This window comes from Natator depressus, chromosome 5 (genome assembly GCF_965152275.1).
Source record: "Natator depressus isolate rNatDep1 chromosome 5, rNatDep2.hap1, whole genome shotgun sequence".
NCBI lineage: Eukaryota > Metazoa > Chordata > Testudines > Cheloniidae > Natator > Natator depressus.
The window spans coordinates 133,249,646-133,270,320 of record NC_134238.1 but is presented as its reverse complement, the minus strand read 5'-3'; the positions used below and the strand labels follow the sequence as shown (position 1 = coordinate 133,270,320).

At 42.7% G+C, this 20,675-nt stretch overlaps 1 protein-coding gene across 1 annotated transcript in view; it reads left to right on the top strand.

Moving 5' to 3' along the window:
• NCBP1 (nuclear cap binding protein subunit 1) overlaps positions 1–20,675 on the top strand; it is a 58,885-nt gene that overhangs the window by 24,906 nt on the left and 13,304 nt on the right. The window contains exons 11-17 of the mRNA XM_074953708.1: positions 5,772–5,882; positions 7,494–7,558; positions 9,432–9,494; positions 10,013–10,087; positions 14,424–14,527; positions 15,887–16,009; positions 17,736–17,838. Coding sequence (XP_074809809.1) covers positions 5,772–5,882; positions 7,494–7,558; positions 9,432–9,494; positions 10,013–10,087; positions 14,424–14,527; positions 15,887–16,009; positions 17,736–17,838 — 644 coding nt within the window. The remainder of the gene's footprint in view (positions 1–5,771; positions 5,883–7,493; positions 7,559–9,431; positions 9,495–10,012; positions 10,088–14,423; positions 14,528–15,886; positions 16,010–17,735; positions 17,839–20,675) is intronic.

Genomic DNA, 20,675 nt, shown 5'->3' with positions numbered 1-20,675 from the left:
ACCTCTAACATTCAAGTCAGTGAAGCATCACTTTCAACCTTAATGCCAGTTTAACGAATGCTTTTGTCTGGGGTATTTCCATTCTTTTTAAAAAGTCATTTGAATAATAGAAATAATGTGAACTAACCAATAGAAAAGGGAAATGCCATTTAAGCTTCGATACATGTGTACTTCTGCCTCACTGATGGAGGGCTAAGGTGCTCCATCTTTCTTCAAAGTGCTGTGCAAACCATGCCAAGTTATGCTAGATGCTTAAAGGATTCATGGCCTAGGCCCTAGGGTTTAGCTCACTTCATCCCATAAAGTTTCTGAAGCCAGGCCTAGAACTCTTCCTTCCTCATTACAACTAGCTGTAAAAACTCCAGGTTAGCCACTCAGGTGTGGGGCTCCTGTCCTGCAGCTGATCTCTGATGAACACTCCAGGTATCTAGCACTCAGTGCCTTGATGCATTTGGTACCCTGTCAGCACAAGACACTCAAGTATGTGGGTTAAGTGATGGCCCAGTGTGCCTTACTATGTGCTGGATGCGATGTTGGTGGAGTGGAGTCATCAGTTTGAACTTGGTAGTGATCATCCTGTGGTTCCTTGGAGTACTGATGGTACTTACAAAGCAGGATGTGCCAATCTGGAGTTCCCATTTCAGCATTTAGTGACCTCTGGCATTTCATTTTAGAAACTTGGTCTTGTGCACCACATCTTGGGACACGGACCAGCCTCAATTCTGAGCCTGAATTAAATGAAACTGTTGTTCAATCTTAACTGTGGTTACGTGCCCCACCGCTCCTTCATAAACTTACTTAAATCAAGAGATTCTGACTAACGATCCTTTTGGGAAAAGTAAAAGTTTTACCTTATTGTCCAGGAATAAGTTTAATCTTTTAACCTTCTTTTTTGGCTTAAGAAATTCAAGTTGAAAGCGCAGCCACTATTTAAGATGCTAAAACATTTCTCATGTAACTTTTTTTGGAAGTCCATATGATTAGGCATTTATGATGGCAGGATGGGAGAATGCAGTGCTGTTGTAAAGGCCAAGATGGCAATTATGCAAAATACTTGTATTTCATTTTACGACTTTCTCAGTCCAGAAGCAAATTACCTTAATTTCCTTACTGTTCTTTTGACAGGTTTCAGAGTAGCAGCCGTGTTAGTCTGTATTTGCAAAAAGAAAAGGAGTACTTGTGGCACCTTAGAGATTAACAAATTTATTTGAGCATAAGCTTTCGTGAGCTACAGCTCACTTCATCGGATGCATCCGATGAAGTGAGCTGTAGTTCACGAAAGCTTATGCTCAAATAAATTTGTTAATCTCTAAGGTGCCACAAGTACTCCTTTTCTTCTTACTGTTCTTGGTTCTCTTCTAATACAGCAGTAGCTCCTGCTGTAAGAACTCAAAGCCTCCTCTTTTGATTGTTCATAACTTTGGAAAACATTACTTTTGGGCTGCAGTCTTCCTGGCTTGGTCTCATCAGAGGTGAAATTAGTTTTGGAATCTTTGAGTTAAATTGGTTAAGTAGACGTTTGTACATGGTGTTTCTTAAATCACTGTGTTTTAATTCCAAATTTTGTGCATACTTAACTCAAACAGCTGTCTAGTTTGAGCTTGCCTCATTTAGGAAACGGCTGTACTTGAAGCAATGTTTGTCAGTTTTTAAAATTGAATAATTGTGTATGCACAGTAGAATTTACTGTTAAGTCTTCTAAAGCTAGAATCTCAGAATAATAGAGTGCAGTGAAGTGCTTTCACTTTGGATTGATCTTTAACTCTGGTGTAGAATTTGAAGTGGCTGGGTTCTAAGGTATCCGAATCTCCATCAAGGACACACTAGGGTCATATGAAGAATTTACAAAGCCCATTAAGTATTTTCTGTCCTTAAAGGAAATGCAAAGGCATTCGCAGACTAATGCTAGGAACACTAGAGTTGAGTGAACAAGCAGTCAAGCCTAGAAGGCAGGGTTTATGTTGAAAATTGAACCTTAGTTGTGCCTTTTTAGGGAATACAGTAACTCCTCACTTAGTCTTCCTGGTTAATGCTGTTTTGTTGTTATGTTGCTGATCAATTAGGGAACATGCTCATTTAAAGTCCATGCAATGCTCCACTCTTACGTTGTTTGGCTGCCGGCTTTCTCCACAGCTGGCAGCCTCCCTACGCCCCCGGTCCCCGCAGACCCCGCGGATCAGCGCCTTCCCCCTCCTGCCCGCAGCAATCAGCTGGCTTGCAGCGTTTAGGAGGGAGGAGCGAGGATTCTGCATGCAGTCTCCCCTCCCCCACGAGGCCCGGGCCAATCAGCTGGCTTGCAGTGTTTGGGGGGGGGGGGGGGAAGAGGTGCGAGGACTTGGCATGCAGTCTGCCCCTCCCTCTCCTGCCTCCTGAACAATGCAAACCAGCTGATTGCCCCCGGCAGGAGGGAGGGGGAGCCTGCATGCCAAGTCCTCACTCCTCTCCCCCCCCCCCGCCCCGTCAGCCAGCTGATTGTCCCGGAGGACTCAGCGAGCTTCCCCCTCCCTCCTCTGCCTCCTGCCCATGGGCTTGCAGTGTTCAGAAGGGAGGGGGGAGGAGCGAGGACGCAGTGTGTGAAGTAAAGGGGGAGGGAGGGAGAGAAGAGGCGGGTCAAGAGTGGGGGTTTGGGGGAAGAGGTGGGCTGGATGGGCCCAGGGTTGAGCCCCCTGCCCCCGGCAAAGTCAGTGCCTGTGCATGCAAGAACAGCAAGAGGAGCAGCTGGACAATCCATCCTCTTCCACTCTCTGACTCCACCACCTCAACCAAGCTTCATACTCCGCGGTGATGATTGTAGTATTAAATTGCTTGTTTAAAATTGTATATAATGCCTTTTGTCTGGCAAAAAACTTTTTCCCTGGAACCTGACACCCCCCCCACCCCCGCCATTTACATTAATTCTTATGTGGAAATTGGATTCGCTTAACGCAGTTTCACTTAGTCGCATTTTTCAGGAACATAACTACAGCGTTAAGTGAGGAGTTACTGTAACTGCTTATCAAATAAAATTACCTACAGAAAAGAACACTCGAGTTGCAAAGTCAGAGACTGAACCTGCATTCTGGCATTTCCTAATTTGGCAATGTTGTAGCTGTGTTGGCCCCACAATATTGGAGCGACTGTGTAATATCTTTTATTGCACTGAGTTCTGTTGCTTACACGGAGTTCTTTAGCTGTGACACTGTGTACTTTTCCTAGATACAACATGGGACAGATTGTTAAGCATAAGGAACTAACATATTGCAAGGGACCATTCAAGGTGAAGCAGGGAATTAACACTTCACTAATGGTATGAAAAAGGAGGGTTAGTGACTCACAGCTTGTAATTATGAGCCATAAATTCATTGTCTTTGAGTCCATGATTTTTAGCTTCTAGCTAAAGTTATGAATTTAAGCTCCCAGGCTTGTTTTTAAGGTGTTGTGCAGGATTTTTTTGAGGATGAGGACTGAGAGGTCTCATATGGAGAGATGGTTTTCGTTAAAAATGTTTGCCCTCAAGTTGTATGGCATTTTTGTCATATCATTTTTCCCTGTGTGACTTCATTCATGAGCTTAGTGATTGTCTCGTTTCACCCATGTTGTTGTTGTTGGGGAATTAAGGTTCTCTAGGTATTCTTAATTTGGTCCCCTTTGTTCTTATCCATTATGATAGTCTTTATATGATCACATGTAATAAAGGACCCCTACTTGATTCAGTGTGCAGAAAAGTGTATGGCTTGACTCTTTCTTTCAGGGTACTTAGCACTTTAATGAATTTCATGTACTTGGAGCACAGCTCTCAATGACTGCAGTTGAAGTTGAGTGTGCTCAGCACTCTTACAAATCAGACTCCAGATGTCTCAGATTGGGCACCCAAAAGTGAGAACAGTGAATACTTGTGAAAATTTGTTTTGTGACTTGCCCATAATCGCACAAACACTGTGGCAGAGACAGGGATAGAATCCAGTACTCAAGGGTTGCATTTAATTTTCTAAACCATGAGACCATCCTTCCTTCTCTTGCAGTCCTCTGCCTCACTTCACTATACCGTTCAACTTCTGAAACAAGTGTGTCCGGGGTCAGACAGAAGACAACAGCCTCATTAACTGTACAGCCCTGACTTCATTCCCTTAGCACAATTCATCCTGCTCACTGAATGAGGCTGGAGTTATCGATACATACACACAAGGGAGCCAAAATGAGATTACACAGGCAACCTTAATTTTGTTTTTTCCTTCCCTTGGCTGCTTGCCAGCATGAGATCATGGTGCACACAGATGAGAGAGCCTCCCTGCTTGCAGTGCCTGTGCCTCATGTCAGAACAGCCCATGGCTTTCAGGAGCCTGGAAAGTCCTGCTCATCCCCAGAATGGAACATGCTTAATACAGATGGGATCTTCAAAGAACTTAGCCTCCAGACTCTAATATGTCTCTACTAAGCATGTACAAACTGCAACTTTTATTGGCTTATAAATTGGCCAGATTGAGGCAGATTTTCATGAGGACTGCAAATGGCAAATTCCTGACATCAGGGTAACTCTCTTCCAAAAGATGGAGGTGCTGGAACGTCTCACTGAAATGGTTAGGAATTTTTTTAATATGGATAAAACTTGTTTTTCCAGACTTCATTCTGTGAAAAGGCTGAACCATTTGCTTGCAATTTGCCCCCCCCCCCCCCCACCTCCCAAAATCAGCTTGATGCAGATCCAAATACCTGTTGTGGAGAATTTCAGACCAAACAATTTAACTTTAGAATTTTGACAATCAACTGAAAACAGAGTGTTAAAGCAAATGTTTGGCATCCTGAACTGTCGGCATCGCTACCTGTGGTACTTACATCAACACAGATTGGATCGAATACAAATGTACGCATTTTAAATTGTAATACAGTGCAGTTTTCAGACTGTTTTTTTTAAATCTCATAGAAACTTGCAAAATAAGACAAGCGTAAAGAAAATTACTTCAGTAGCAATAATATTTAAAGTCACCAAGTTGAAACTTTGTTTTGTAGTATAGTTTGGAATGCTCCTAACTACTGAACTTACTTTCTTTCAAATAATTTAATTTATAGATTTTTTTTGCAATATCTGAGGACAGCATCAACTTAAATATATTTTAACTGATTTCCTTAACTCCTTTAAATAAAAACTAAATGTTTTATTTTCCCCTTTTTGCTGTTTTACCTTCCGTAACTTCTCTGGATTGGGTCATGAAACTTAACTGTCTACTTTTGTTTATAGTTTCGCATTCAGGTTCTCAGTGATGCAATATTTTGATTGTAGGCAATGTAGAACAATAACTCAGTTTAAAAAATGTTCGAATTGATAGTTTTACAAGACTCCTATGTTTACAAGCCAATAGGGGCTCAAACTTAAGATGTCTCTCTCAAAATCAAGCCAACTTGGAAGACTGTACACTAAGCTACTGTAGGGGTGTTGAGTGAGTGGGAGAGTGGCATTTAAGGTGGTGGGGTTTTAGTGTCGCATGTGTTGAGGGTCCTGAATAGGTCTTGCGGTAGTTCTTGTTGCAAAAACTTTCACAAGGCTGCGTATGAATAGTAAATGCATGCACTCAGTGGGAGAGGCATTCTTTTGGAGCTATCCATTTTGTAAATACATCTTATAGCCCTCATAGCAAGAGTTTAACAGATGAAACGTGCCTTATTTTTGGTGTATAGTCACTTGATACTGTTGTTCGTGAGAATTGTGCAGACTCAGACATGATGATGGAAATGTGTGCGTGTGTCTAGACTGGGCTCTGATCACATGTTTTTTTCCTCCTTCCCCCCCCACCCAGGTAGTATTTGCAGAACTGTTTCAGCTTCCAGTTCCACCCCACATTGAGGTCATGTACACAACACTTCTGATTGAATTGTGCAAACTTCAACCTGGCTCTTTACCACAAGTTGTATCCTTTCCTTGTTGTTGAGGAGCATGGTAGCTTTGAATGCTTTTTCCTTTGTTCTCTGGAAAACTGAGTGTTGGCATAAATTTTAGCAGTGACTCTATTTCCTTCTCCCCTTATTCAGTTGAATAAAACAATCAAATACTTTGCCCATCAGTACTGGGTATGTGAAAGAACAATGCAGACAAATAGCCATTGTAGTTCTGTTACTCTAGTGTCAAAGTGATGGGGAAAATCTCCAGTGTTTTAAGCACTAATTTTAAAAATAAATCCCATATGCTAGAATAGAGATGACTGTAATTATGCCGTATTATTGAATCATAATGAAGGAAACACTGTCAGTAAACCTGACATATTTACTTCAGTGAACAGAGCACGTTGGTTTCTCAGTTACTTTGTCTCTGCGTATTAACTCTTTGTTAATATCAGGGATTAAAATTAGATTACAAATAGCAGCAGCATTTGTGTAAATTGTACCACTAGAAATTTCACTTGAAAATGAATAGAGCTTCTAAGGCTTGTTAATGTTGAGATCACTTTCTGATCAACAGCAAAATGTATGTTTTATAAATAAACTTTTTTAAAAGTAAATTGTTAGACTATATTCTCCTTACTTACCTGCAAAGACTCAGGTAGAGATCTTTGTCCTTGAAGAGATAAGGACATCACTTAAACAGTGCAGGTAGTTTAAAAAGTTCATATGGTTTAAGACTTACGCAATATCAAGTTTCAGATCCTATTGTGTTGTGTTTTACAGCTTAAAGTTCCTGAAATTTAGAGTTAAGTCTTTGACACACTTGTATCTCAGTGGTGTCATAATCTTAAATGAACCAGCTTTAAAGGGTCACTTTGGCTTCCAGAAGATTAATATTACAAAAAATGTAAAATTGACCGTGGATGACTTGATTGGGTGAAAATTTTCAGTCTGTTTCTAACTCAACCCAGATTAATAGATTTAGCATATACATTTATGCAACAAGTTTGTCACTGAAATAGCTGCTGCAGTTTTCTTGCTGCATTATAGCAGGGATGTCATCTCCTTGCTATCTTACATTGTCCCATGTCTTTAAAAGTATTAGCAGTTAAGAATCATGGAGGACTGTCATCCATTTTTGAGCTGCCTTCTGTTTAAATTCTTCCCCAAAAATCTCTGTTTTCACCACTAGGGTTAGCAATGTGGCAAAACAAGTGCAGTATTCAGAGAAATGAAGATAAAAATGAGTGAAGGTGGTTTGTTTTTGTTGCTTCTTACTGAGTTCCTTAATGTGTTAGACTGCATCTTCTCCAAAAAGCTCTGTCTCTTCAGAAGCCAGAGTGCTTTGAGGTCACTGAAATTTGGGTCTCCATAATAAGCTGGATGGCAGCAAGTATCACTAGATGTGCAGCTTCCGTTGTCTTGTAAAGTACTCTCTCTATGAGCAGAGACAAGTGTCTACCTATTGGGAAAACTGCAGTTTCTGTTTTCTGTGAAATTACCAGGACTTGCCCCAGCTTGGGATAGTTGAAAAGTGAGGGGGAAAAAAATCCTTCTGCAAACCCTCCTAGGAAAGTGGAAAGAGTTAGTATAAGCTCTGATTTATTGGACTCCTCTTTACCTTAATTAGACACTTGTAGCTTGCACAAGCCACAGAAATGCTGTACATGCGCTTGGATACAATGAACACTACGTGTATAGACAGGTAAGTGCTTATGCATTTCAGGAACATCAGAACGTTTTCCTCATTGTACATTGATGGATTGAAAATGGGTCACATTAAATTCTTCCTACCACCTACTGGCTCCATTAAAAAACCAATTGTAAATCCTAAGTAGAGCGTTTAACATTTGAGCTCTAGTCTTGAGCATTCTAAACTGAAGAATGGGCATCTGAAGGACGGGCATCTAATTAGCATTTGCTCACCTTTCTCTGCTGTCTGCTGAGACCCTTCTCTCCCTACTCTCAGAAGGGCAGTTGCTTTATACTGCCAACCCACTGCCCTCCAGATCACTGCTCTGCCTACGAGCATGGTGCAGTTATGAGCTCAGTCCACACACTGCTCTGCTGATGCATGCCACTTCCAGCCTCTGGCCTGAGGGAGGGGTTGAGAGTTGGTTTACAGTGGGGTAGCAGGCTAAAGGAGGGTGACAGTTCATTGTTCTAAGGGTTACGTGAAGATTGTGCAACATGTTGTAAGAATTACAATTGCTATGGAGAAAATCATTAAGACAGTCTATATATTTGCAGTCAGCTATCTTTGCTTATGTTAATAAACTGATATAATGGGGCCAATGTGGTGAATCTGACAGAGCATGAGACCATCTCCATTCTGTCTCAAAGTGACTCTCACTAAACCTAAGGTGTGACTGCACTTATGGCGGTATGTAGAGTGCAGACGTTACACGCCCCCACAGCGTGGGTATAAATAGTGTAGACAGCGCTGCTTAGGTGTGCAGAGTACAGACACACCAGAACTTCGGGGTACGTCCTCTGCATGGCTCTCCACGTTCCCAAGAAGTGCCTGTTTCTAGCAGTGTAGTGTTTTGCTGCTGGAGCCTTTCCCCACTGCCACATGTAGCTACAGGCACCCTACACGTCGCTGCAAGTGTAGACACGGCCTTGATGTTTGGTATCTAAGAACACACATGTTAAGTTTACTCCTTAGAGGTGCCTTACAGACCACTAAGATGGAGCCACCTGGAACCAAATAACAAAGTTTTGTCATTATTTTGATGGGAGCTTAGGTAGTGGGCTAAGACTGCAGAGTTGTCACTTTTCATTCTTCCTTGTTTGATGCTTCATGGACTCCATGTGAATTTTTTAAGGCTAGTAATTGCTCTAAAACTATAAGTTGTGACCTGATTAATCAGTGGCTTCTAGTAATTGAAAGAAAAGCTATATCTTACAAAGGACTGTGTAAAGACAGTTATCTGCCAAATAAGAGAAACTACTCTGCATGTGTGAATCATATTTTAGCTGATAAAATAGTGACAAGAATGAAAAAGAAAAGTCTAATAACCCCCTTTTGAAATTGCCTGAGGCACTTTTATATGAATATATGACCAAAGACCTCTGTAGATAGATCTATACACTTGACAAACTTGGCTTCATTTGGAGTTCAGTGCTTAGCAAGTATTGGAGATGGGGGAGAGGCTGTGTAAGAGGTGATTTTCAAAAGTGCCTAGGGGACTTCGGAACATAAGTCTCACTTATTTGCAGTGGAAATCCCAAGTCTCTTATGCACTGCTGAAAATATCCCACTTAATTTGGGCACCTAAAGCAAAGAAGCTAAACATTGTTGACCTTAGTATACCAGCGTGTTTCCGTTCTGTTATAAACGGTGCTTTAACATCAACTCTGACATACCAGACATGAGTGTGCCTTTTAACCTGAACAGGTGACTCAGTAACGACTCTTACTCTGAACTTTTCTTTCTGTTCATCGTTTTTTGGGACACATTTTTCTCGACTATTGAAATGGCTCTAGGCTTGCCTTTGAAAAGTGTAATTGGAACTCTCATCTAATTTTTTGTTGTTGCATATTTAATGGAACTATAACATTTCCCTCTTTAAAAGGTTCATGAACTGGTTTTCCCACCATCTGAGTAACTTTCAGTTCCGTTGGAGCTGGGAAGATTGGTAAGTTTCTTTTTGGGGTCCCCATTTGAGCCATCTGTATTGCATACAACTTTCGAACTTGCCAGTGGTGCTGCTAATAGTTGTCCCCAGCTATCTGTAGTTAACATCTCTCTAAAGCACTAATCACCATAGCATCCTCACCACTGTGCCTTAACTTCATAACCATTTAAATTTAGACAGGAGGCAAAATACTGTCCTTGTGTAACTAATATATCACAATCTGCTTAATACAGTTAAACCAGTTTTTATTGTAATTAGAAATCACTTATTTCAATATGTATTTGCAAAGATGAGACTCCATGTTGGCAGTTCGTAGATTCTAATACCATTATGTGTTAGTACCCCATCTCAAAATTGCTGACACCCGTAAAGAGCGGGAAAGAGCACTGTAGCTTAACTGTGCTTAACTGTGAACACTTTGTACAACACTGAGCCAATCTAAGAACAGATTAAGAAGCAATGCTTGTTAAATGCTATCAAATGCTTGTTAAATGCTATCAAATTTTGCACTTTGATAGGTCGGATTGTCTTACTCATGACCTTGACAAGCCCAAACCCAAGTTTGTAAGAGAAGTCTTGGAAAAATGCATGAGGTAAGTGAAGCTTTTCAACACACCACTTTAGGAGTATGGTATTTACGGTCAAGTTTGTCTGATAATAGTATCTAAAAGTAAACAATGAACCAGATTCCTTTCAACTTTGTGCCTGTATATGTACTTATGAACTCTTTCCCATACAGCACATTCTACTAATTCATGTTTTCCGTAGATGTGTCAATCTGTTTTGTTGTCTTGGCTGATAAGACTCCTGGAAATATGCCAGTAATGGGACACTCCCACTCTCCTAATAGGTTGGAGAAGTGATGCCTTTAAATAGGAAGTGAAATATTCACACCTACAGTTCACTTTTAGATGCAAGTCCAGAGCGTTAGACACTCCCTTTACTTGGACTTAGGTGACGGAAGTTGATTGTAGGGGATGGCAGAGGAAGTAATGTTGCTGGAAAGTATTGGTCATTCATAAACTAAATGTAAGAAGGAACATGCTTTTGAGTTCTACCTTATTAATGGTTTTCAAGTAACACAGGGCCTAATTTGATCGGTGATGAGGATCCAGGACTCTCATTGACTTAAAGGAAGTTGCCAGTGCTCAGGGTTGGTCCAGCAACTGGTGAGGGGGAGGGAATAAGGGTAAAATTTTTCAAAGTGCTTAAGTGACATGGGCTTGGTTAACACAACAGTTAGGTTGATGTAAGGCAGCTTATGTGAACCTAACTATAGTGGTGTCTATGCTACAGCCTTGCTCCCACCAGTGTGAGTGCCGTGTTACACTGACGACAGCAGACCCGCAAGAGGCATAGGGCTTATGTCCATGTAGTTAGGGCGACTGTGTCTGGGTAGACATTGCATTGCTTCATTGGCTAAAATTCTTGTCAATTTCACGGCTCTGTGCTGGAGCTCTGAAATTGACAAGAAAGGTGGGTAGATTTCTCTGCTGTGAACCCTGCACCTGGCTCACAGCTTGGGCTATCACCCTGGGGTGGCTCGGGGGTCCAGCTAGAGCCTAGCTGCCCCTCAAACTCCCAGCTACCTGCTCCCTGGGCTCCCCTCTCCCCGCCTGGTAGTTGAAACAATAGTAAAGAATAAAATTGTCAGACACAGAAGAACATAAATTGTTGCGCAAAAGTCAACATGGTTTCTGTAAAGGGAGATCATGTCTTACTAATCTATTAGAGTTCTTTGAGGGGGGTCAACAAACATGTGGACAAGAGGGATCCAGTGGACATAGTGTACTTAAATTTCCAGAAAGCCTTTGACAATGTCCCTCACCAAAGGCTCTTAGGTAAATTAAGTTGTCATGGGATAAGAGGGAAGATCCTTTCATGGACTGAGAACTGGTTAAAAGACACAGAACAAAGGAATAAATGGTAAATTTTCAGAATGGAGAGGGGTAACTAGTGGTATTCCCCAAGGGTCGGTCCAAGGACCAATCCTATTCAACTTATTTATAAATGATCTGGAGAAAGGGGTAAACAGTGAGGTGGAAAAGTTTGCAGACAATACTAAACTGCTCAAGATAGTTAAGACCAAAGCAGACTGTGAAGAACTTCAAAAAGATCTCACAAAACTAAGTGATTGGGCAACAAAATGGCAAATGAAATTTAATGTGGGTAAATGCAAAGTAATGCACATTGGAAAAAATAACCCTAACTATACATACAATATGACGGGGGCTAATTTAGCTACAACTAATCAGAAGAAAGATCTTGGAGTCATTGTGGATAGGTCTCTGAAGACGTCCATGCAGTGTGCAGCGGCAGTTAAAAAAGCAAATGGGATGTTAGGAATCATTTAAAAAGGGATAGAGAATAAGATGGAGAATATCTTATTGCCCTTCTATAAATCCATGGTATGTCCACATCTTGAATACTGCGTACAGATGTGGTCCCCTCATCTCAAAAAGGATATACTGGCATTAGAAAAGGTTCAGAAAAGGCCAACTAAAATGATTAGGGGTTTGGAACGGGTCCCATATGAGGAGAGATTAAAGAGGCTAGGACTTTTCAGTTTGGAAAAGAGGAGACTCGGGGGATATGATAGAGGTCTATAAAATCATGAGTCATGTGGAGAAAGTGAATAAGAAAAAGTTATTTACTTGTTTCCATAATATAAAAACTAGGGGCCACCAAATGAATTTAGTGGGCAGCAGGTTTAAAACAAATAAGAGGAAGTTCTTCTCCACACAGCGCACAGTCCACCTGTGGAACTCCTTGCCTGAGGAGGTGGTGAAGGCTAGGACTACAACAGGGTTTAAAAGAGAACTGGATAAATTCATGGAGGTTAAGTCCATTAATGGCTATTAGCCAGGATGGGTAAGGAATGGTGTCCCTAGCCTCTGGTTGTCAGAGGGTGGAGATGGATGGCAGGAGAGAGATCACTTGATCATTTCCTGTTAGATTCACTCCCTCTGGGGCACCTGGCATTGGCCACTGTCGGTAGACAGGATACTGGGCTGGATGGACCTTTGGTCTGACTCAGTATGGCCATTCTTAGGTTTGTTCTCTCCTCTGAGTCCAGCTGCCATGCACTGAGCGCCTAGGCTCCCATCTCCCCATGGAGCTCCCACAGCTGTTGGAGCGAAGACAATAGTAATGTGAAATTGACAAGAATGTGAGTTTCACGGCTGGTAGGCTCTGCGCTGTGAAATTGAGCCCCACAGGGCTGTCAGTGCCCCACAATGTCCCACTCCAGTTGGTGCAAGCGCACCAGGTGAGGAAGGGCTCCACCTGCAGAGGGAGGTAGTATGGACACCAAGAGCCGATTGAATTATCGCGGTGGCTCTATGTCAACCTAATTTGTAGTGTAAACAAGCCCTTAGTGTTATACCAATAAAATAAAAACCAGCAGGATCTTATTAAATGGGAAAAGGCAAAATACCACATTGATTTTGAATACAGAAAGAATCATAGTAAGCAGTTAGTTATAGCTATAACATTCCATTCAATCTCATATTTATTCACACATTCATTCATACAAACACACACACACAGGTTCTGCAAGGTTGTTATCATAGTTACCAGCCTTAGAGTTGCTCATGCCAAGCCACTGGCCTGGTGGCCTGGACATGAGGAGGGAGCAGGGTCTTGTCAGATGCACATCTGATGCTCCTGGAAGTTGGTTTGCAGAATCAGACCCCAAAGTTCTCACTTTCCAGAGTCCATTTTTATAGGAATTTCTTCCTATGTCAGTCTATGGGAATTGCTTCATCATGCTGTTGCTGAATCAATCAGCAGATGTCACATTCCTGACAGCTCCGTGCTGCCAGATGTTATCTTGTTCTTTGGTTCTCCCATTCTTGAAGCTGTTGGGTGGATTCCAGTCTGCCCTCCGGGGGTCCTCTGGTTATTTCCACTTGACGCCTTCTTCAGCCGATGGACACTGCATTCTTAGGCTGGCACCTCCCTGATCGTTCAGTTATTATCCACACCAAGCATCCATCCACATACATACATCCTCTATCTCTATTTTAATCACAATTGTTAACAAAGCGAGATGAATACAACAAAAGGGCGGGGAGTCTCTGGGTGCTGCTTCTGTTGTTACAGAGTATTGCTTTGAGTCTCTTTCTGTGTGAGTGGTTGTTACAAAGAATTGCTTTGAGAACAGACTCTGTCTTAGAATGTACTAAGACAATTAGCAGCTTGCAAGTTTCACACAGAGAGGGAGAGAAACAGCACCAAAAACCAAGAGACCTCTTAATTAGTAATACCCTGGAATTTAAACTATGGGGAATCAAACTCATTTGTGATTTTAATACAGAACTTCTTTAATATGATCCAACATTAGATTCCCAAGTGAAAACTATTTTCACTTATTCCTTTTTCAGTCAGGAAGCATAGAAGGAGTAAAAGCACTGACTGGCAAAAGAGAAATATTTTGTCTGTGGATCCCTTCCATCTCACCTCAGATGGTGGTAGGCTAATTCTTAAATGTTTATAAAGGTTGGATGGAACTGAGGGTTAAAATGGAGAAGTCAAGATTACTTTATTTCATTGATTTTTAAATTGTAGCACCAGTATTTTGCCTGTGATCCACATAGCATGTGCAGTGTTTTAATAAAATGTGGCCCTGACTGATGGTTCCTCTTAACCTTTCTCTGAACAAAGTTAATTATGTGAAGTTGAGAATATAACTTTAAGACATTTTTTTAAAATGTCCATTGGAAGGTCAATGCACAAAGTGGTTTCATTGACTCTTAATGTCTGGAAGGAACTATCCTCGATAAAATGTAGTAATAATCAGACTTCTTGGTTCTTGTTCTGCCAAAATTAAAACATAATAAAATACGAGCATCTTTAAGGCAACGCCATGTGGTATTCCTGAAAATATTCCACTGGTAATTCTATTACAACTGAAATTTTCTCTTGCAGGCTTTCATACCATCAGCGAATAATAGATATTGTTCCTGCTACCTTCTCTGTCCTTAGTCCTGCAAACCCATCGTGTATTTATAAATATGGAGATGAAAGCAATAGTAAGTATAAAAGCTATTTAGAAGAGTTTAATATTTTGATAACCTTTTCTTCAGAATGCTATCTGTTTTGAATCTGATCAAGAAAGGAAACACTCTAGTTTCTGGGTCAAATTAGTTATCTTTATAGAAGAAAATTCACAGTGGAAATAAAAAGGCTGACTTTTGACCTGGAAAAATTGCCTGAATTGGGCACAGTAATATAGTTTAGGTCTAAAACTTTGATTTGGGGCAGGTTGGGAGGGAATTCACTGAAGAAGGGTTCCTAAAAACTTTAAAATGTCAATTACCCTGCAGTGTTTGCTGCCTAAACGCTGCAGCATTGTGCTAGTTGCAAGGAAGCCTAAAAGTCAGTTTGGCTTTTGTTTTTAGTGTCTGAGCTAAGTGATGCACAAAAGTTGAACAGCATAGTGAAGATAATTTACTATTCGTTGAGTGCCACATTTATTTCAGAAACAAATGAAAGAGCTCTTGGTAAGCTCCAAAGAACTCTGTCTAATAAATGAAGCAAGCAAACAGACAGGAGTAAGACCATAGTTAAGGGGAAAAATGATGTGGAGAGATTATTTGTGAAGGAAAAAAGATGAGTGCCATAAGTATAAGCAGTGTCACGACTGAAGTCACAAGGTGAGTGGGAGAAGGAAACGAAGAGACTCTCCAAGGAAGTAGAAGGAAATTGGAGGACATATGTAGGCAAAGGAACGGTTATGTAAGGCCTCTAAAGTTGAGGCCAAGTGGGGACTGAATTTGATGTCGCAGATAGGAAGGAAGGATTCTATGGGGCTACTGATGCGGACAGTGACATGAGGAGCAGGGTGGTAGCAGCAAGATTTTGGGTAGATGTGGAGGGGTGGGGGTGAGTTGAGAGGCAGAAAAGATATATGTATCTAGGTATGGATAACTTTTTGCTAATGGAATAGAGGAAAAAGTGGACTTGGGAGGAAGAAAGGACAGAAGGAATTTTGAGTGTACTAGTTTTGCCAAGCTTTAATATGAGGAGGTGCTGCCACAGTTCTTAACGTCCTCGCTACCTGGCATTGTGACTGTGGTTTAAAGTGTCATTACGTAATTGAACTATTCACTGACTATTAAAACAAGTTCACATCTTGAGAGAAATTAGAGATTTGAGTTGGCTGCATGTGGTCCAGATGTAGCATTTGAGCCTGCAGATTGCTGCAAAATCCATATTTCCAGCATGCCAAAATCTCAGTTCTATTAATACAAAGCAGTAATTGTTGGGTTTTTTTAATTGTTCAAGGAAAAGTGTGTGCTTTTCTGAGAAATGCACAAGCTGACGTAAAAGTAACCCATATTCGTTGCAATTAATTTTGAAGATGATCAGACCTTTTGTCTTATGTTTAGAGTCTCTGCCGGGATATACTGTCGCACTCTGTTTGACCATTGCCATTAAAAACAAGACAAGTAATGACGAAATATTCGGCATCTTAAAAGATGTGCCCAACCCTAACCAGGATGATGACGACGGTAAGGATATCTGACATTAGGCATTACTAGGTCATTTATTCTTTGTTCAAAACTACTTTCACAAGCCTGTCGAACTAGGAGTTGTGCCTGGTACATTGCCTCATGACTTTATACACTTCCTCCATTTAGCATCACTTGACAGAAAACGGAACCACTATAAAACATTGAGTGTATTTTTTTCTCTTGCCCCACGGACAGGATCCATTCTTATCAATGGGATACTGGTAAGAAGGAGTAAACTGGTATTTGAGATGTACTATTGGGTGGCTGTTGCTGACAAAGACAGTATGAAAGAATGAAAAAGTCCCTCAAACTTCACCATCAGGATGCATTTCTTGGCATTAGTTTTGATCTAGAAAATGTAACGTGGTTTGTGTCCTAAGTATGTGAGAGCGCCTCTTTATAGATTACCATAGCAGTTCAGAACAGCTAAGAGCTCAAGCTGCCATTCCCCTGGTCTAAACAAAATAGACATTCTTGTAAGGGGGCCTTGTCTTGAGCTCACTTCCCAGCCTCACCCTTGCTGTAGACATCCAGTGTCTTTCTGTCCAGGGCTTATCTGTTCTCCGACGTCTTAGAAGAGAGGTTTGAGAAGTCACATCTAAAGTTGGTAGCTTGGGTGAAAAAGAACTTGAATAATTCAGTAATATGTGAGATTGTACAGGCACCTAGATGAATATATAAAAATCAAAATACATGGAGATAATAAAGTGGTGTAGGAGTGTCCCAAGTCAGGGGAAGAATGGGTTATAGCAGAGGTTCTCAAAGTGTGGTCCGCAAGCTCTATTCAGGTGGTCCGCAGATAGTTCCTTCTAAGGTGCACACCTGGATGGCTGCACATGAGAGAATGAAGGGCCGTAATTAGGTGCCTGGACCCTGGAAAAGATGCACATGTAAGGTGAGGTGGTGGCCTTGGGGGGAATAGGGGGTAATGGGGTGAGAAGAGGGGGTGGAGAGAATTTGGGACATGCAGGGCTGCAGCGGCCAACGAAAGAGGCGATTTTCTCCAGCTCCAGGGCTGCGGCTGAGGGAGAGACTACTGATATTAAAATATGAGTTCTGTGCTTTTATTTGTGGAAGAAAAACACGTTAATTATTATTTAGGTTTTTTATATAGCTCTTTTATCCAAAGCGTTTTACAATAGTTAGCTAAAGGTACAAACAACATTTGGAAAGATCATTAAGTGGTCTGCCAAGACCCTCAGCAATTTTCAAGTGGTCCGCGGGGAAAAGAAGTTTGAGAACCACTGGGTTATAGGAATCCTAAAGGGATTAAACTCCTGTTTATCCTCTGAAAAGAAAGATGTTGCTATGAGTGCTTTTGAAAGTCAGCAGTAGATTTTGCTAGGTTTGATAAAACTTTCAAATTGGAATGGCATCTTCCCTGCTGGTATGAAACAAGAGTTTGAGAATCGCCTCCTGTAGCGGATAAGGGAGCAGTGTAGTGTAGTCTGAAATGTACTCAGTAGCTGCATGTCAGTGAGGTAAGACTGTCTCTGCAGGGCGGCACCTGGCAGCCTGAGGGAGCTGCTAATAAAACTGCAGCTCTTAGAAAGCATTGACTGATTCCTTGTTCAGGCGGTAAAGCTCAAGTGCTAAATTTGAAGTTTTACAAAATAAACCATGAACTATCTTCAGTGCTTTGTTTGCAGGGTTAGATTTTGATAAATACTTACTATATTGATTTTAATTTAACCCACTGTTTCAATTTGAAAACAACTTTCAGATGAAGGATTCACCTTTAACCCTTTGAAAATAGAAGTTTTTGTACAGACTCTGCTCCATTTAGCTGCCAAGTCCTTCAGCCACTCATTCAGTGCTCTGGCAAAGTAAGTGATAAATGCATTATATTTCTGAGTTCATGGAACACGTTTTGATTAGAACAGTGACTTGCTTGGTAGAGCTGCTATTCCACAAGCTTCAGTGTTTTGTATGTTGCACAGTGTAATGTGCAAGTAAGGAAGGAGAGAAGAGCTGATAGCTTTTTTTATTAAAGGGATGGTAGTGTGACTCTTACTATCCAAGCAGAGATCGTAATGTGTATTTTCCTCCATGTGGCTAGGTCAAGATTCTGCACGTTCTGAGACATGCCTTAGCTTGTTGCTCACCTGGAAGAGTGCAGCAATAGATAGCACACTTCCCAGTGCCCACAATGAGCCAAGAGGGCCCCACCAGCATAAAGTACTCAGGAAGGCTTGGTGTCTCTCACCTATATGGGCTTTCTTGATGAAACTTAAACTAGTTCTATATATGTTATGGTCCTGTGGTGTTAATGCTCCATGGTGCAGAGCCAGATAGGTGCAGGTGGGGAGGCAATGGAGGGGTCTTGTATGGGGAAAGCAGGCGGAAGAGCTACATTCAGAATGCATCTGTGGAGGAATGGGGCCCATTACAGTGCAACTGGCAAGCTCCATTTGAGATCCTGTCATTGCGCAGTTAAATGTGACTTATCCCCAGGGGAGCTAGGACTTAGTTCATAGAGCAGCAGTGGAAATAGTAAATATCTATTACTAAAGGGAAACATGCCTTATTGTAGCATCCTCAAACACAAATGTTAGCCAGGAAATGCAGATAAAATAATTTTAAAAGAAATCCCTATATAGCTTTAACTGTGGCCCTGTACCATCACTCACAGAGCAACCTAAACAAGAAAAGTCTGTCCTCCAGTACCTCTCATCTTCATCTCATTAGTGACTCCAGACATGCAAAGTGACTTATCTGTACTACCAGTCTCTTGCTAAACTGTTCTCTCCTGCATTTAAACTGAAGTTCAGTCTAAGTTTTAATTCCTATATGTTCCTATAAAAATTTTAGTTAGATTGTAAACTTCTCACGGGAGGAATGGTCTCCTCTTTTACCACAATGTGAAGCATATTGGTGCTCTCTGCAGAGCTACTGATGACGTAAAACACTTCAGTGTAGCTTGAGGCTGCACAACTGAAGTTGGGGCGTAAGGATACAGAGCTGGTGCCAATTTACTGATGTGAGTGCAGTATATTCTAGATCTCTGTACGGTGCTATGTATATTTTAAATCTTAACTGTTAAACCAAGACACCTCACATTTAAATGGCTGTCTTGTCTGTCGTCTTCGAGTGATTGCTCATGTGTATTCCACAGTAGGTGTGCATGCTCACCACGTGCACCGGTGCCGGAATTTTTTCCCCTAGCAGTACCTGTAGGGGCAGCACCCCAGCGACCCCTGGAGTGGCACCTCCATGGCGCGTTATAAGGTGCGCCTTCCCCCCATCCTCAGTTCCTTCTTGCCTTCGGTGAAGGTGCATCGGAACTGTGCTGCTCCAGCTTTGCTGTAGCTCGTCCCCAGAACTTTTCGTTCGTTCAGTGCTAGTACCTGTCGTTAGTTAGCTGTTACAGTAACTTCATTTAGTTAGAGTACCCAGACCACGGTATGCCCCGCGCCCCGGGTTTTAAGGCGTGCGACACTTGTAGGTGATCTTTGCCAAGGAGTGATCCACACGCAGACTGTCTAGGCTGTTTCGGTGAGACCCATATTAGTGATGGTTGCAAAATTTGCAAGTCGTTTAAACCTTGGACTAAGAGAGAAAGAGACATTAGGCTTCGGGCCATTCTCATGGAGTTGGCGCTGATCCCGGCTCTGGCACGCTGCTTCCGGTGCCATCGACCAGTCGGCACCGCTCCCCGTCTATGGGTCATAAGAAGGCTAAGAAAGCGCATTCTTCGCAGTGGCACCGAGGTAAACCAGGGGCAGAGACTAGACACTTGTCGGGCAGTCCTCGATCCCCTCCAGCCTCTAGGCTTCCAAATCTCGTTGAGTGGAGTAGCCCGGCCACGTCGGAACAGGCCTCCCCAGGTGTCTGGATGCCGTCCACGCTGGAGGCCCTGCAGGCAGCCAGAGATGTCATGACCATGCCGGTACCAGGAGCGCTGCCGTTGTCAGCCTCCTGCTCCAGAGGCAAACCACCGCTGGGTTCTCCACAGTCGCCCGCTGCGTGGCACTGGTCGCGGGAACATTCCCGATGCTATTCTCTGCCCAGCAACTGTTCAGGACATAGTCCACGTGGCTCATCCTCGACTCCCACCAGACTGTCTGGTTGGGTAGCGTCTGACCAGGACTCCCAGCACTGCTCCACGCCGCGGAGCAATTACCGATGGGACCGAGGCAGACCTCACCAGAGGTTCTCGTCTCTCAGGGGTTACCGCAGCTGGTCACAGCACGGACATTGACGCCATTCCCACTCGGAATCCCGCTCCAAGTCTCTGCCAAGGCACAGTCTCCACAGCCCGGGGTGTAGATCGCCGGCACCACGCCATCACGGGTCCTGTCAGAGCAGATCGCGGAGCAGCAGCTACAGGCGGTACCGGTCCTCCGCATCAAGGTCGCGATACTGTGGGCGACACCACTCCTGGCACCACCATTCCTCCTGGTCCCGTGGCAGCGGCAGGTTATTTGTCAGCCCGGGCTCCGCTCGTAGTCGCCCTTCCATGGACCAGGCCAAACAGCCGGGGCCGTCGGTGCCACAGCGGTACCAGTGGGCACAGTGACTTCCAACGCAGCCCCTGGTGGGGGCCCTCTCGGTAGCTGGAGCCTCAGAGGTGCCGTCAGCCTCTCTTTCCAGGCCTCCGAGGAGAGGGTCGGTGGGACGTACATCCTCGTCACTGTGCCCGGAGACCGACCAGGAGGTGGAC